This window comes from Mus musculus, chromosome 3 (genome assembly GCF_000001635.26).
Source record: "Mus musculus strain C57BL/6J chromosome 3, GRCm38.p6 C57BL/6J".
In the NCBI taxonomy this organism is placed as follows: Eukaryota; Metazoa; Chordata; class Mammalia; order Rodentia; family Muridae; genus Mus; species Mus musculus.
In genome coordinates this window covers 126,669,820-126,687,978 of record NC_000069.6, presented here as the reverse complement: position 1 = coordinate 126,687,978, position 18,159 = coordinate 126,669,820, and the positions used below count along the sequence as shown (strand labels likewise).

Here is an 18,159-nt window from a genome sequence, read left to right as displayed (position 1 = left end):
GTAGCTAAGAAGTAAAAATTATTTCCTCTGTGTAAATGAAATGTTGTGACTAATTAGAATAATCAAAAGTAAAGAAAGAAGTCATGTGGAAAAACTGTGAAGTTTTACATTTTGGGATGTTGAACTTTTATCATCTGAGGGGGAAAAAAAGAAGGCTCTTTGGGGTTTTATCATTTTTATTCGTTTTCTTACAGACCAATCAGGATTTACTCAACTCTGCCTGCCTTCTCTGTGTCACTTTCATTCAAAGAGCTCAAGGTTAGAAATACTACAGTGATGGTTATTTATTCGTTGGTTGAGTAATGACAGTAACCCTTCGGTGTGACAGTTACTGTGTCTCAATGCACCGCTCCCCTGCAGAACCTGAGAATTCTGGAAGACCAGAACTGGCAGAGAAGAACGGAAAATGGGATTTACAAGTTGGATGAAGTGATCTGCTACAATAGCAAAAAGATAAAGAAAAAACAAAAACTGTAATATTGTCTTGTGAGAATTTGAGGAAAGGTACTTTTCAAAGACCAGGAAGATGGAGGACATAGCCTCCACAGCTCTCTTCCTGGGTGTGCTCATGAATAGTCCACGTTTGTTTGCACGACAATTTAAGCATGACTTCCAAGGTCATATTATACAAATCAGGCCATTTTAACACAGTCACAAGCACATTCTCTTGATCTAACCCTAGAAAGTTGTTTTTAAAAAGGCCCTGCCCTGGACCCCTGCACATGGCCTTCGTAGGACAGTCTGTGGCTACAGGAGCCTGTCAGTCATGCTACGTGTTAGAATGTGAGAGCTAGGCATCTCACTTCTTTCCCATAATGCACTAGTTCTGAGTAGAATCTGTCTTCCTCTCTAACTAGCATCTAACTTTTTTTTGTTTTGTTTGTTTTAACAGGACATGATCGATCTCCACATACCCAATTACCCTACATCAATTACAAGCAGAGAAGCAATCGTTCTGACATTATTGTTTACACACTCAAATGCATCATCTCTCCTGACTACTGCTTCATCTTTGTGACAGCCTAGGTCACTGCTAGCACAAGCTCACTAGCCTCCAGTCACTGTCCTGAATGGGACAATTCTCACAAAATAGATAAAGTGATTAAAAAATGCACACAGGGGAATGGTCAAATTTAGCCATGCCTAAGATTCTTTATAAAAAGTCTGAAACATAAAACAAAAATTACAGACTATTTCCACTGGTTTCTTAATTAACCATCATATTTTTTTCCAAAATCATTCTTAAGTACACATATTATTTTACAGTAAAAAAAAAACATGATTTTTAAAAAGCACTGAAATAATTTGTTGTTTCATAAAGTATCAGTGTGGGTCCATTTAAAATGTTTCCCTTTAGGGAAAAATAAAATAAAACAAGACACTTTTAACTGCTGTAAGTTCTCAAGACTTGAATCTTTGGTGGTAGTGCCTTTAAGCCTACAACTGAGGGGCAAGAGGAGATGGATTCCAGCCCAGCCGGCCTACAGAGTGAATTCCAGATCATGCAGTGATATCCTATCTAAACAGAAAAAGAAAGAAAGAAAGAAAGAAAGAAAGAAAGAAAGAAAGAAAGAAAGAAAGAAAGAAAGAAAGAAAGGAAGGAAGGAAGGAAGAGGGGGGAAACAACTGTTAAAAATAGTGTCTGTGTTCTTGAAGTTTTAAAATATAACAGGTTTTAAATGATAAAATAAATAAGGCAGTAGAAAAGAGCAAGTAATAAATAGAGGTTAAGGATCTTGTAAGACATTAGGAGCTGCAGAGCCATCCAGGGCCCTCTAGACTTCCCTGTTCAGCCTAGGGTCCCAGTGGATTCAGAAAGCTCTGCTCCCAGCACCCCCTGGCTACTCTCTCCTTCATAGTCATTCATTCATTCATTCATTCATTCATTCATTTGCTGTTGTTTTTGAGACAAGGTCTTACTATGTAGCTTTGCTGGCCTGGAATGCAGAAAAATTTGCCTCTGAGTGTTGGGATTAAAGGCCTGTGCCACCATGAGCTTTCTTGTTTGAGGCATCCCTTGTTTACTGGCTGCTGATTACTGCCTGTGCTAGCTGCTAGTGCCCTTTGTAAGTCACTGTTCTTCACAGATGTTAATACAATAGAGTCAGAAAAGGTAATTTTGGGACCTTAAATTGAGTAGAGCAAAAACTCAATCACTCCAATTTCCTCCACTTAGAAAACGAGTGTTCGTGGACTTCAGTGGGCAAGGTTCAGCCTTGGAGTCCTCCCCTTAGCTGTTCTTTCCCTGTGTCTGCCTCTTTCTACCCTCCCTCCTCCCTCCTCCCTCCTCCCTCCTCCCTCCTCCCTCCCTCACCCCTTGTTTATTATAACTATCGGCTAGCTCCAGCAGGCCACATGACCAGCTTCTTCTCACCTCCATTCAGAACGATGTGGCCCTGCCCATCTGTGTGCATCGCAATCCCTCAGTGGCACAGGGTAAGAAGTGCTAGCAACTGAGTTGATAAAAGCATAGTTCTTTCCAACCTGGACCACCAGCCGCTGACAACTCCGAATTACACACACACAAACTGCGGCTCCACACACTGCCAAACATTGGCCATGGTTTTTTTTTTTTTCTTTTTTTTCCAATTTCCATTCAAGTTTCACATGAATATACATATATTTCTTACATTGTTTGTCTGTATAGAATTGCTACTCCTTGAAAAACTCTAGCTACAAATTTTTAAACCGTGTGCTTGGTTTTTTTGTTGTTGTTTTCTTTTGTTGTTTTTTGGTTTTTTTTTTTGTTTGTTTGTTTTACTTTTACAACTTCTCTTCTAACTAGGTTATCCTTTCTATTTCAGAGGCATCCAGAGGAAAACTGATAGCTAATATGTCAGATTCCAAAACATTTAGTTACAATAAAGTGAATAACAGATAACCAGAAATTACCTAATTTCAATTTTTAAATTATACTCAACATGATAACTCACTAGCTAACGTGCAATCTTCAGCACCACAGGAAACATGAAATGTTTATTTCATTACTATACTCATTCTACACACAAAAAAGGTTAAGCTAGTTAGTTGAAATTATTAAAAAAATTCACTCTTGCTTCACAAATTGTATCAAAAATGGATGACTTAATAACTATATATACATGAAAACTTCTGGATAAAATACAACCATGATCAAGAGACTAGGATCTATTTGTTATCAATTGTAAATATACTAGTTACCGAAATGAGCATTTTTACTGTAGTTCCATACAGAACACATAAGATATATTATTTAAGATATCTGAAAATATTTCCTCACCAATATTGGGGTGCTTCAAGAGACGGCAGATTCTAGCTTCCCTTTCCAGTTTCTGATGGTCTGTTGAAAAGACAATAATAAAAATATATTACAAGAAAGCCAAAAGTAATCAGTAAGCCGTAATAGGCAGAATACATACGACATCAAACTTCTGTTCTTACTTATGCTTTCATTCCTTTTAAAAATGGTGATCATGTCAAGTTGCATTTGGGTGAAAACTGCCTAATGTGGCCTTCTGTAGTTTGGATTGGCTTGGTGTTTGACTGAGCTTCACAGAACGTAGCAGAATTCACAGGTGGAATGTTGAGCATGGTAGGGTTGGCGTAGAGCAGCAACGTCAAGTGAAAAGCATTGCATTTCGTTTAGTATTTGATTTTATTTGGGGGTTTTGAGTCTGCTAATTTTGTGAGGCAGATTCTCACTCTGTACTCCAGGCTGATCCCCCTGCCTCACTCAGCTTCTCTGTGCTGAGATTTTGGATATTCATTACACCTGAATCACTCAATGTGAGTGTGATTTACAGGATGAACATCTGGAGACAGAAATCCAAACGTTACCAGGGCTCATAGATCAGTATAGTTTACCCCTAGGAACAAAGAGATTCTGGTGTGGTCAGCTGTTCTCCATACAGTTGCTAGTCCACATTCCTGTTAGTGTTGTTCCTCCAACAGTAGGAACTTCCAGAAATCTGCATCTCCTGCTCAGCTCTGCCTGCTTGCCATATTTTTCAAATGCATAAAATGTGTAAGTACACTACATTTTCTTAGGAAAATAAAATAATGTTAAAAAGAGAGAATCCATTTTACATCTGACCTTACAAGTATGTAAAGAACATAGCTTGATTGGCTCTTCAAGTAAATGTAAATATGGGCTTTAATAGCACATCCAAACTTCACATATGTTTTGTTGTTGTTTTAAGCTTAGGTGCAAAGTGAAATTTGAAAGCTTACAAATCAAATTTATGATCCCTATCAAACAAGGTATAAAAAAACAAAAACAGGTTCTACAGTTGAGCACCACTGCCTTGAGACATTCAAACTTCATCAACGCTCCTTGTCTATTTCTTCTGCATTCATGATACAACACATGTCAAAACATGTTACCAGCTGGTTTCCAAAAGGCATATAGGATCTTAGTTTTGTTGAAAAATACATTTGACCTTACACATCTGCTGAGATGTCCACAGGAGGTCCACAGATCCATATTTTGAGAACTGTGAGCTCATAACTGTCAACCTCTGTTGTGCTCTCCTGGAGTTTTGGAAAAAATAATTTGTGTACACACATATGTGTGTCTTCGTGTGTGCATGCACAGTGGGAGAAAAGAAGTGTGTTCACGAAGTGGACACATTGCATAGAGAGACGATCAGTGCCTCTGGATTTCCAAAGAGCAGTCTACACCACCTACAACCGTATATCTAGAAACTCTTCAAGCCTTGAACAAGTTCTACTTCTTAGCTATTTAACAATATACAAGTAAACACAAAGATTACACCAAATTTTGGAAATGCACTTATTACCATTCTCTTAAACAAGTAGTGTTTCAAGCGAAGCATATGGAAGACATATGCTTACAAGGATATGCAAAGAGATGCTAACCATGTGGCATTCAGAAATATAAAGTATACAATATGTGTAATTATATACTTATAAAGGAAGGAAAATGGGTAAGGACAAGAACTTTATAGACAATAACTTTTATATAGTTTTAGCCATAGAGATAAAAATAATTACAGATTTACCTTTACTTATATTTTAAATTTTTGTTTCTATGGCTAGCCTGAAGTTGCTATGTAGAACAGGGTGACCATGAATTTCTGGCTAACCATAAACTTACAGTCACCCTCCTGCCTTGGCCTCTTAAACACTAGAATGAGAGGCACGTACCTCTACATTTATCTTACTAATTTTTATGCCAACAATAATTGGCAGAGCTGCTGCCTTGCAAATTCCATATCCTGAAGTCCTCATTCCCAGATCTTCAAAAGTGACTACAGTTGTAGAAAGAATGATTTAAAAGGTAATTAGAAGGTCAGCAGTGTGTGCTCTAACCCACTATAGCTTGTGTCCATGCAAAAAGAAAAACAAAACCAAACAACACAGGACATCGGCACACATGCAAGAAAAAGAGTGTGGAGAGAGAAGGACAGGATTGCTATCTACATGCCAAGGAGAGAAGTCACAGGCAAAACATGCCTCTCTAGGGGGAGGTGTTGTTTCCCTAGTTGGTTCTTGGTTTGTCAATAAAAAGGGCAGTAGCCAATTGCTGGGTAAAGGGTGAAGATAGGAATTCAGGGTACCAGGAGGAAGAAGAGACTGGAGGAAGGAGAAAGGGGTTTTTTGTTGTTGTTGTTGTTGTTGTTTGTTTTTTTTTTGTTTTTTGTTTTTTTCAGGCCAGGCTTTGGAACAAGGAGAAAGCAGCAGTCATGTTAGATCTTGGGGAAATTAGAACCGGCAGCCTCCACCACCAGTGGTTAACCAAGGAGGTCTGCAGAGGCTGTCTGACATAGACTAGCTGATATAGGTTAGCTGATAAGGTTAGAGCAGGAGATTCTGCACCCAGCAACTGTGCTATCTGACAAGTTCGAAGTTAATAAAGATGTCTAGTGTTTTTCTTCCACAGAGCTAAGGTGGGCAGAGAAAGAGAGGAGTCGGTAGAACTGCTGCGGACAGCAGTTCCTGGCTTTCCCTGAGTGGGGGTTGGTTGCAATCAATCCTGAGGTAAGCCAGGAGGAACAGGCAAGTCTAGAGAGGGAGCCAGTGGCAGCTCGGAGCTAGGCTGGGAACACTGGCCGAGGTCCTAGGAAAAGAGGGAGCATGTTTTTTTGTTTGTTTTTTGTTTTTTGTTTTATTACATGCAATGCCTCTGACAACTTTGTTGAAGACATCAAAGTTACAGAACTGGATAAAGCAGTAAATTTAGTCTGTGTACTTTATTATAGTGGCCCAAGCAAAATACTATAACCGTGTACTAGCGTTCTATTGTTATGTCAAATATCACAAGAGTAGAAGCAGAACACCATATAAACTTGTTTTTGACGCTGGAATTAAGGTACCAGTCGTGGCTGGGAACTCATAGGCTTCCAAGTTTGCATCTTGATTGGCACCATTCAGTTGTTGAAAGGCTGCTAAACTGTGGGTCTCAATCCTTAGCTTGGCTGGAGCCACGCCTCGGTTCCCATCAGGTAACATTAGGTCAAAGCTACCATAGGCTAGAGTCAGAGAAGTAAAGGGGAAGGTCATTCTCTTATTTAGCCTAAGCATGGAAGCTATGGTCCATGTCTGTCATCTTCGATTGGAGGGAAATCAGAAACTGGACTGGCTCTATTCTGATTCGGAAGGTCACAGAGAGCAAGAGGTGACTGTTGAGGGCTCCCCTGTGGTCTGTCCCCCACAGCTCACTTTCTGGCACTGCAGTTCTGCAGCTTTCACTCTGTGAGTGGCTTCACTGACATGTTTGCTCACAGCCAGGCATGAATCTCTGGATCTCCCGTGAATCATCAGGCGCTCTGAACTCGCCTGGGTGCATGTTTTGACATTTCAAAAAAAAAAAAATGATGACATAACTAAATACTAGCTTTCACAAAAATGAGATTTTTATAATAATAGATATGCATATCACCTGGTGTGATTCAAATTCAACATCAAGTTCACAATTTTACTTTTAGACAGAGTATGTGAATGAGGAGGAGGGCTTCTTTCAAAAGCACGTGTCTGTGTGTAGCCTGCTGAAGAGGTAAATTCATTATCCATTTAGTTTCCTTTACTTTTAATCTGGCCAGCAACAAAACTCCTACGTTCTACCTCACTATTCCCAACACTCACTACTGCAACAACAAAAGACAAGGGTACTTACAAAAGGCAGGAGACTCGTGATACTATTTGAAAATGTTTGTTTATTGAGATACTGCCTCAATGGAGCCCTGCTGACCTTATTTCACTATTGAGCTGAAGTTGATCTTGAACTTCTGATCCTCATACCACTTCCCAATTGCTGGAATTTCAAGCATGTATCACTGTATACAGTTCATGTAGTTCTAGAGATGGAACTCAAGGCTGTGCAAAGAAAGGCAAGTACTGTATCAACTGAGCTATGTCCCCCAAGCTGAAGATGCTGCTAGCCACAAGCCTCGAAATGAACATAAAACTATATTTTCTTGTCATTGAATATTTATTAATGCATTCTAGCTATAACAGGTAGGCTTCATTCTTCCTGTGAAGCTAAAACTCATATTTTTATGAACAAAAATACAAGATTTGAGGCTGTACTTTTTCCAGATTTGATGAAATGCATGACGTTAGCAATGAATGGTTGCTCTTAAAAAAAACAAAACAAAACAAAACAAAACAAAAAAAACAGTATTTTTATCTAATTGGGACATGGAGTCAGTGAGGGATAGTGTTACTAAGAACACAGGCCAGGTGGTGGCACACATCTTTAATCCCAGCACTTGAGAGACAGAGGCAGAAGGATCTCTGTGAGTTCAAGGACAGGCTGAACTACAGAGTGAGTTGCAGGACAGCTAAGGCTACACAGAGAAATCCTGTCTCAGGGCTTGGCAATGGGAGTAAAACTCTGGATTGTAAAACAATTTCTGAGAATCTGAGGGAAAAAATATTCACTTTTCAGCTGTAAGATACTATAAACAAAAATGAAAACTTGAAATTCAGACCTATTGAAGAAGTGGCTCCTTCACATGTTCAAAAATAAAAATTTAATATTATGCAAAATATCGGACCATACATGTGAGTGCTAGCCCTCAACCACTTTGTCACTGTAGCAGGGGCAGCATGAAAATTATACAGTACTACAGCTTGCCTATCTGGCTCTGTCAATAAATTAACTTTCACTAATAACAGGATTCTGAATTAAGTATTTGGTCCCCTTTGCACAAATACCAAAATATTGAACTGTGTGGGTAAGAGTTGTCATTGACTCTTTTCTTTACTTTGTGTCATCATTGTTACTAATGCCATCAATTGGTTATCATCCAGTGCAGCCCCTGTGGGTCTTGGATGGGACAATCCACAGCCCATACAGCAGAGCATCTTAGCAGAGTGCTGAGGGACAGCTGGGCAGAGGAAGAGTTTGGCCTTCTGTCATGATCAATTACCATCTGTCTTACCAACACATGCACATACTTATATACACGGCATAAACTGTATTCTTCAGTGAATGTATAGCTTGAAAGAGGCTGGGGTTTGCCACAGCCAAACGGGTTTCATGATCCCAGCTTTGCCTCCACACAAAGAGAAGCTCACTTTTAAATAATTTTATACCAAATCTATAAAACTGTGGATGTCTCAAGAATCCGGTCCATGAAAACAAAGGTCTGAATATCTGCCTCCATCACCACTTTCTGTCCACCAGCTTTAGGCTGGGGAGCATTAGCGCCTGCATTCCCCTCGCTTGCTGCCCAGGTCCTCACCTTCTGAGACCCCGTGCTCTAGTCTGCGTTCCATCTCTTGGGTCTGTTTGAGCTCAGGTTATCACTGCTCCTCTGGCTTCTGCATTTCAATGAGCCCAAGTCCAATTCCAGTTCTGTCGCATTTGTTCAGTTGCCAAGCAATCACAGGCTCAAGTGAGAGAAGACACCCCTAAGTCCTAGGGACTAAATGTGGCAAGTGAACCCTTCCCAGAAGAGCAGGAGGCCTTCAACTACTTTAAATGTTGTACTGTTGCTAGTGGTCACTGCATGTCTTCCTACTTTTAAAGTTTTGCTGTCTGACAGCGACCATTACAGTCAACCAGAGTGAACCAAAATAGAGTCGTACAGTCCAGTCTCAACAGATACATCTGCTAAACACTTCTATACCGAAAGCTGGAGTACTATGTAGGAAGAGAAATCAGAAAGAAGAACCAGAGGATCAGACGTTTGCTAGGAAACTGTGTCTCTTACTACTGTCAAAAGCTGCACCATAAAGCCTCACCAACATGACACTGTGGCTGAGCAAGGACAGTAACAGACATGCAAACACGAGATGGAAGAGCCCATGAAGCCTCATCAAATGGTCAGCCCTGAAAACATACACACGAGGAACATTATACAGACTGATCGGGTTGCATTTGGGGATATGTGTCTATATGCATGTATATGTGTATGTGTATTTGTAGGTATGGAAGTTGACTAATTAAGAAATTGGAGAAAAGAGCATAAATTTGAAAAAGAGAGAGGTGGGGTCTATTGGACAGTTTAGAGGGAGGAAAGAGAAGAGGGGAAATAATATAATTATGATCTCAAAAAAAAAAAACAACCCAAGAATGAAAAAGTTTTGCTGTCCACGTGAACTGCTGTAACTATCTTAACCATATATGGCAGTTTCAGGTACACAAACTATACATTAAATAAATAGTTGGTGAATTTCAAATAAAAAGGGAAAAAAGATAGATGTTCTACTGGAATCCGTGAATCAACCGGGTTATAAAAATATAAACCTGTTAGTAGGGAAATCTGGAGAGATGCTATCTTAGAAACGGGACCATTGCACATGGCCTTACTCCTGGAAACTCCAGAATTACATTCTGAACATACTTTCCTTATGAAAAAAGTACACCTCAGTAATTAAGGCACCACTCTGGAAAGAATGTAAATGTTGTCTGTTTAAATGGGTCACATGAAAAAACACACCACTGAATAGGAATTTAAAGACATCATATTCACCCAAGTAAAGTTTTTTTTTTTAAAAATCTATTAATGTTTTTCATTTTATCCTTCAATTGTGAATGTGTTACAACACAAATTTGAACTTTTAACCATCTGATCTAGATTCTTTATGCTGCTAGGTATCAGCAAAACCTTATTATTTCTACTATCCAGTGACCGTGTCAGTGGCACCTTACAACGATACGGATGGTATTCTTCTTGCACTGAACATTCGTTTCTCATGATTTAGAAGTGAAATCTTAATGTTTGCTCCATGCGGGAAGATTATAGTAAACTAAAAATGGGGTCTATCCAACATCAATTCCATGTAGATTAAATAAAAGCCATGTGTCCCTTGTGGAGATGTCTCCCCTCCCCCATATTTAGTTCATAAGATTACTTTCATTTCTTTTAAAAAGAAAGGGCAGGGTAACAAACTGGCATTCTGCTTGATTTCACCTTACTTCTGCATGAAGGAAAGTGGCCTAACTCTAGATAACTGAAGGCCTATAAGGTCCCTGATGCTGTAGAAGAACCTTGAAAATGTTGTGAAAAGCAACCCAGAGAGCTGGGAAGATTCCTGGCTTCTTGGTAAACAAGAGTTGCTACCCTGGTTCAAGCTCTGAAGAACAACTGGATGTCCAAATGACTTGTGTTCAGTGTCCAGAACCTGACTTAGACTACCCTTTCTTCTATGTGTAGTTTTACTTGTGAGATTGGAAGCCTCTGCAGATAATTTCCCTTTTGCCTCAATCACCATAGGCTTCAGTCACGTGACACACAGTGTGACCTAGGAATTGTAGAATATCTCATTTACATAGGAGGATTAACTTTCAATCCTTGAAGGCACAGCACAACTGTAGTTGACTACAGTTGAGAGAATATTCAATATCTTTAGTAAAGCAAGCTTTTAATGTTTCCAATGTAGAGAAATTATACATCTCTGAGATGACAAATACACAAATTTGATCTTGATGATTACACATTGGATATATTATCAAAACATCACACTGAAGCCTATAAACATGTGTTAACTAAAAATAAAAGTATATTTAAAAACTATTCACCTAGAAAAGCTACGTGACATATGTAGCATCAGGTACTGCACATAGGTTAAAGTAGGTTCTCTATGAACTACAGAGTCACCATCAACATGAATAGAAATGGGTGTGGTTGAATGATTTCAAGATAGACTATTAGAACTTGCACTAAAATCATACTCTTTGCACCAGAGATAATGAAGATCATTCATTTTACAGGTAATCCTAATACATTATGAAAATATAATTTCACATAAATTATAAGATTATGCTATCTAGAAAAAAGCCTTGAGAAATAGTAGGAGGACTACTGTTATCCATCAAACAAAGATCAAATCTCAGACCATCATTTAGTAGAGTGGAGTCAAAGCAATAATGGGTCAGTGATGGGCAGGACAACCACCCTGACTTTGGCAGCTTAGATATGTGTAACCTTGTATCAAGGCAAGGAGGAGGGACTTGGGTACTCCTGGATTTCTTTGTCCCTCTTTCCAATGTAGTCACACTGAATTTTCCCCTGTTTTTTAATATTAAAACATGAGATAGAAAAATCAAAACATTTTAAAAAGGTATTCATGTTTACTAAATATTTTGCCTCCCAAACCAACCCCAAACCCAGGAAATATTTAGTCAAAATGTAATGTTTTTTTTTTGAAATTTTTTATTTTATTTTATTTTAATTAGGTATTTTCTTCATTTACATTTCCAATGCTATCCCTAAAGTCCCCCATACCCTCCCCCTCCCACTCCCCTACCTACCCACTCCCACTTCTTGGACCTGGCATTCCCCTGTACTGAGGCATATAGTTTGCAAGACCAATGGGCCTCTCTTTCCACTGATGGCCGACTAGGCCATCTTCTGATACATATGGAGCTAGAGACACAAGCTCCGGGGGGGGTACTGGTTAGTTCATATTGTTGTTCCACCTATAGGGTTGCAGATCCCTTTAGCTCCTTGGGTACTCTCTCTAGCTCCTCCATTGGTGCCCTGTAATCCATCCAACAGCTGACTATGAGCATCTACTTCTGTGTTTGCTAGGTCCTGGCATAGCCTCACAAGAGACAGCTATATCAGGGTTCTTTCAGCAAAATCTTGCTAATGTGTGCAATGGTGTCAGCATTTGGAGGCTGATTATGGGATAGATCACTGGGTATGGCAGTCTCGAGATGGTCCATCCTTTCGTCCCAGCTCCAAAGTTTGTCCCTGTAACTCCTTCCATGGGTGTTTTGTTCCCAATTCTAAGATGGGGCAAAGTGTCCACACTTTGGTCTTCCTTCTTCTTGAGTTTCATGTGTTTTGCAAATTGTATCTTATATCTTGGGTATTCTAAGTTTCTGGGCTAGTATCCACTTATCAGTGAGTACATATCATGTGAGTTCTTTTGTAATTGGGTTACCTCACTCAGGATGATGCCCTCCAGGTCCATCCATTTGCCTAGGAATTTCATAAATTCATTCTTTTTAATAGCTGAGTAATACTCCATTGTGTAAATGTACCACATTTTCTGTATCCATTCCTCTGTTGAGGGGCATCTGGGTTCTTTCCAGCTTCTGGCTATTATAAATAAGGCTGCTGTGAACATAGTGGAGCATGTGTCCTTCTTACTGGTTGGAATATCTTCTGGATATATGCCCAGGAGAGGTATTTCGGGATCCTCCGGTAGTACTATGTCCAATTTTCTGAGGAAACACCAGACTGATTTCCAGAGTGGTTGTACAAGCTTGCAATCCCACTCTCTCCCTACCTATTCAACATTGTACTTGAAGTCCTAGCCAGAGCAATTTGACAACAAAAGGAGATCAAGGGGATACAAATTGGAAAAGAAGAAGTCAAAATATCACTTTTTGCAGATGATATGATAGTATATATGTGACCCTTAAAATTCCACCAGAGAACTCCTAAACCTGATAAACAGCTTCAATGAAGTAGCTGGATATAAAATTAACTCAAACAAGTCAATGGCTTTTCTGTACACAAAGGATAAACAGGCTGAGAAAGAAATTAGGGAAACAACACCCTTCTCAATAGTCACAAATAATATAAAATACCTTGGCGTGACTCTAACTAAGAAAGTGAAAGATCTGTATAATAAGAACTTCAAGTCTCTGAAGAAAGAAATTAAAGATCTCAGAAGATGGAAAGATCTCCCATGCTCATGGATGGGCAGGATCAATATAATAAAAATGGCTATCTTGCCAAAAGCAATCTACAGATTCAATGCAATCCCCATCAAAATTCCAACTCAATTCTTCAACGAATTAGAAAGGGCAATCTGCAAATTCATCTGGAATAACAAAAAACCTAGGATAGCAAAAACTCTTCTCAAGGATAAAAGAACCTCTGGTGGAATCACCATGCCTGACCTAAAGCTGTACTACAGAGCAATTGTGATAAAAACTGCATAGTACTGGTATAGTGAAGTAGACCAATGGAATAGAATTGAAGACCCAGAGGATGAACCCACACACCTATGGTCACTTGATCTTTGACAAGGGAGCTAAAACCATCCAGTGGAAAAAAGAGAGCATTTTCAACAAATGGTGCTGGCACAACTGGTGGTTATCATGTAGAAGAATTCGAATTGATCCATTCCTATCTCCTTGTACTAAGGTCAAATCTAAGTGGATCAATGAACCACATAAAACCAGAGACATTGAAACTTATAGAGGAGAAAGTGGGGATAAGCCTTGAAGATATGGGCACAGGGGAAACATTCCTGAATAGAACAGCAATGGCTTGTGCTGTAAGATCGAAAATCGACAAATGGGACCTCATAAAATTGCAAAGCTTCTGTAAGGCAAAAGACACAGTCAATAAGACAAAAAGGCCATCAACAGATTGGGAAAGTATCTTTACCTATCCTAAAAATGGGGCTCAGAGATAAACAAAGAATTCTCACCCGAGGAATACCAAATGGCTGAGAAGTACCTGAAAAAAATGTTCAGCATCCTTAATCATCAGGGAAATGCAAAGCAAAACAACCCTGAGATTCCACCTCACACCAGTCAGAATGGCTAAGATCAAAAATTCAGGTGACAGCAGATGCTGGCGAGGATGTGGAGAAAGAGCAACACTCCTCCATTGTTGGTGTAATGCTTTTTAAACAAATTAAATCAACCAATGCTGTATATAAGCCATTTATGTAATTTTGCTAGTTTTATTTAGCTAGGAGGGAAGGTAAATAGAATCTTACTACGTTGCCTAAGCTGGCTTTGAACTCACGATGATCATCCTGCCTCAGCCTCCTCACTGTGTATGCCATTGTGCCTGACTCAATATGATTTTGATCATCTACTTCACAGATTCCAACTGAACACCCTTCTGATAATCCGTTATGTAAGGTTGATAATTACTGGATACTGTCATACTTTGTTTCTTAGGACAGTAAAGGAATAAATAAATCTGATAGCACTATCTTTCATGGTCTTCTAAGAGAACAATTTCCTTCTTCAAGTTTTGTGTCAACTTGACACAGGCTGGAGTTATCACAGAAAAAGGAGCATCAGTTGGGGAAATGCCTCCATGAGATCCAGCTGTAAGGCATTTCCTCAACTAGTGATCAAGGGGGGAAAGGCTCCTGTGGGTGGTACCATCTCTGGGCTGGTAGTCTTGGTTCTATAAGAGAGCAGGCTGAGCAAGCCAGGGGAAGCAAGCCAGTAAAGAACATCCCTCCATGGCTTCTGCATCAGCTCCTGCTCCCTGGCCTGCTTGAGTTCCAGTCCTCACTTCCTTTAGTGATGAACAGCAGCATGAAAATGTAAGCTGAATAAACCCTTTCTTCCCCAATTTGCTTCTTGGTCATGATGTTTGTACAGGAATAGAAACCCTGACTAAGACAAATGGCATCCACTCTGACAATGCTAAATGACATGAAATAATGCTCTGCACAACATTATACAAACATAAAGCAGAACCTATATCTTGTAATCTTGTATCTTGTATCTTGTATCTTGTATCTATCCGTATCTGTATCTGTATCTGTATCTGTATCTGTATCTGTATCTGTGTCATTGTAATCCAAGTGATACAGTGTGTCTTAGGCCTTGTAATGTTCTGAATACAGTATACATCAATGTATATACCATTTTTCTGTGGCCATTTACTTAATGTCTGACTACACAGAATATAGCATATCTATATATAAAGACGGAGATTCCTGCCAGGACCTAGCAAGCTTTAGGAGAGCCTCCGAGGAAGGATGTCACTATTTCTAAGTGATGAACCCTGGGTCTGAAGGAGCTTTCATCCACTAGGAGCAAAGGGGAAACACTGATAAACAGTTAAATGCAGACACATGGAGACAAAGGACACTGGTACTGGACTGGATTGCTCTATAAAATCAAGAGACTCTATGGGTGGTCAGTCCTGCTCACAGCTCACAGCCCTGCCTGAGGTTAGGCAGTTCTCATTCTGGTCCCTTGAATAATTTTGCTACTATCCCTCAGTGGGCTTCTCTGCCCTCTGCTAACATGGCTGAACCTGTGGCAGATCCACCACAGGGTTCTTGACATGTGTGGGTTGCCACAGACTTGGACAGGAAGAGAAAGGTGTCCTAGACAGGCCCCCAGCAGGGCATGGCCCTACAGGGTAAAGAAAACAGTGGAGGAAGGTCCAATCAAGACCAGTACAAGGTCGGGGAGGGTAAGGGGTAGGGTGAATTCACCAGGACTGCATTCATAGGACAAGGTATTTCTCAGAACATTTACCCCGAAGCCTGCATACAGTATGAACTATCATGTCAAGTGATTGTTAATATCATTTAAAAACAGGCCCTTATGAACGAGGACAGGAGCAAATGAGTGGGGTACATACGGAGTTTAAAGTGGTTTATATTTGTGTATATATTTTAACTATGTCAACAATGTAATTCTGTAAATAGTTATGAGATTAAACTCTGTGTAATAGTCTACCTTGTTTCCACATTTGCTATCTCCCAGATTCCCCAACCCCCCACCCACCGTGTAGTGTTACTGGGAAGGGTGGAGGAATTTTAATATACAACTCCATTTCCATGTTAGGAACAATGGAGCTGAGTCATTTGACACACTTTGCATGAAAATCCTTTACACTTTGGCTGCCTGGAGATTAAAGAGGCTCAGAATGGACACAATGCCTACTAAATATAAATATAATCCACATTTCTCCATTCCTTACAACAGTCCTGGCAATTTTTATAAGCAATCGACTAATAACACAAGAGTGCATTTGCTGCTGGGACTTTTATTGTTATTGCTTTAAAATAAAGGTATTTTGCTTTTATTAACAATTAAATAACACAACCTATTCAAAGAGTGAAAAGCATGGCTGTCTTTTACAGCTTTCTGAGGGACAATTTTAATGTAGTTTAATATTAACACCTTAGAATAGAGAGGAAAGAATGACTTTGAACGATAAAGAAGAATAAAGGAAAAGAGTCACAAGAGTCACAAGTAATGTGACTTTTTACGGTGCTTGAAATGCCTGAAGTTAATCATTCCAGCAGCCAATTTCTCTCCGAATAAGCAGGAGTGGAGGGGGCTGCAGTTGCAGGGTCTCTCTCCCCTGTGCAGGGGCTCCCTAGGAGCCTGTGCACCGAGTTCACAGACTGGCGTGTTTCATCAAAGCGTCAGCACAAGGTATTCTAACAGCAGTCAATCTTCCTCCTTACTCCTCTTCCCTTCCCAACACATTAGTGTCTGGTGGCCCTGGGGTGGCTGTAAAGGTCTCTGAGAGCCAGGCAAGGAATAGCTGAGCTGAATCTAGTATTGTGAAGGTAAGTTTCGAAATAAATGTACCTGACTTGCAGTGATATCTGTGCAGAGTTGTGTTACTGCTAATCATCCCTGTGTAAGACGTTTCCAGCAACATCTGGCATCTAGACTTCAGCAGGAGGATGTGACGCGCCATCCATGGCGTCATGATCATGGACCCGTATTACAGGTTGCTCCACACATGTGGAGACAGAGCTACAGACATGATTTCACTGTTTTTTCTAGATTTTATATAGTCCTTAATATTTGTTGGTTCATTAAAACTCAGCAGGAGGCACAGTGTTGCATAAGGACCAGGAGCTCCGGGTCATACTTGGATACACAGTGAGTTTGAGGCCTGCCTAGGCTACAGAGACCTTGTCTCAAACAACAAAAGTGTAAAAATGACAAAATAAAAACGATAAAATAGCATTGCTTTTTTTTATAATATATTTTTGCATTTACTTTTATAAGCAAAAAGGTGTCTACATTTCTGTGCTCAGGATTTGCTATGTTTATGGAAAGTAGAAAATGACTTACTGTTCAAATACTAAATGTAAAAAAAATGATATTTGCATAATAAGGTGGCTCACAAAAGCTATGACATTTGCTTTCCTTTTAAGAGAATAGTTATTTATTTTGCTCGAGCAACTCACCAGAAACCTGTTCCTACAGTAAAGCAGCCACGAGTGCTCGCCCACACAGAAAGGACACCAACTGAAACTTGGAGGAAAAATTAATCCTCACAAGGCTCTCCCAGAAATAATGGAGAAAAAAAGAAAGCTTATGAACTTAAAAAACTGAGACTAAAACCTTGTTTATATTCCCCTCCATCTCACTAAGATACTACAAATTTGAGATAGCCTAACTGCATCATCAACAAAAAAATAATTCCTATGCCATGCATGGTATTTAAACATATCCACAACCAGCGTTTTTAGTAACCAACTGCCAAACAGACCAAGGATACTTCAGTGGTTAATCTTGATTGACAACGTGAAGAACTTGAGAATTGCCATGGAAACAAAGTTCTGGACCTGTTTGTGAGGGACTCTCTAGAGTACGATGAATAGGGCAGGAAGACATTGTCCCCAAATGTGAGTATTTTGTCACAATAATGAGACAAGTAACTGATAGAGTCTGACAGTTGTTTTGGGAAATGTCTACATATTTACCAATCAGTAATAAAATCAGAAAGCAATGGCTTAAATAAGGAGGATGTATAAGTCCTGAGATCACAACAGGGAGCTGAACTGAACGAGGAAGATGGCTAAGTGGTAGGAGAGCTTGGGCTATGCTAGTAGTGACACTTTGTCCTTGCCACCTCATCCATTCCCCCTTCTCTGTCCACCTCTCTGTCTCTCTGTCTCTCTCTTTGTTTCTCTGTCACACACACACACACACACACACACACACACACACATACACACACAGAGAGAGAGAGAGAGAGAGAGAGAGAGAGAATGCCCTTTAAAGGAAAATGAAAT

At 39.7% G+C, this 18,159-nt stretch overlaps 1 protein-coding gene across 38 annotated transcripts in view; it reads right to left on the bottom strand.

The window, feature by feature from the left end:
* The window catches only part of Camk2d (calcium/calmodulin-dependent protein kinase II, delta), a 250,840-nt gene that overhangs the window by 158,348 nt on the left and 74,333 nt on the right, over window positions 1-18,159 (bottom strand). For all 38 annotated transcript variants that reach the window (XM_030252342.1, XM_030252344.1, XM_030252343.1 and 35 more), the window contains exon 3: window positions 3,260-3,319. Coding sequence is in view for 32 of the 38 variants with exons in the window: in XM_006500823.4 (XP_006500886.1) it covers window positions 3,260-3,319 (60 nt within the window). In the remaining 6 variants the exon portion in view is untranslated. The remainder of the gene's footprint in view (window positions 1-3,259; window positions 3,320-18,159) is intronic.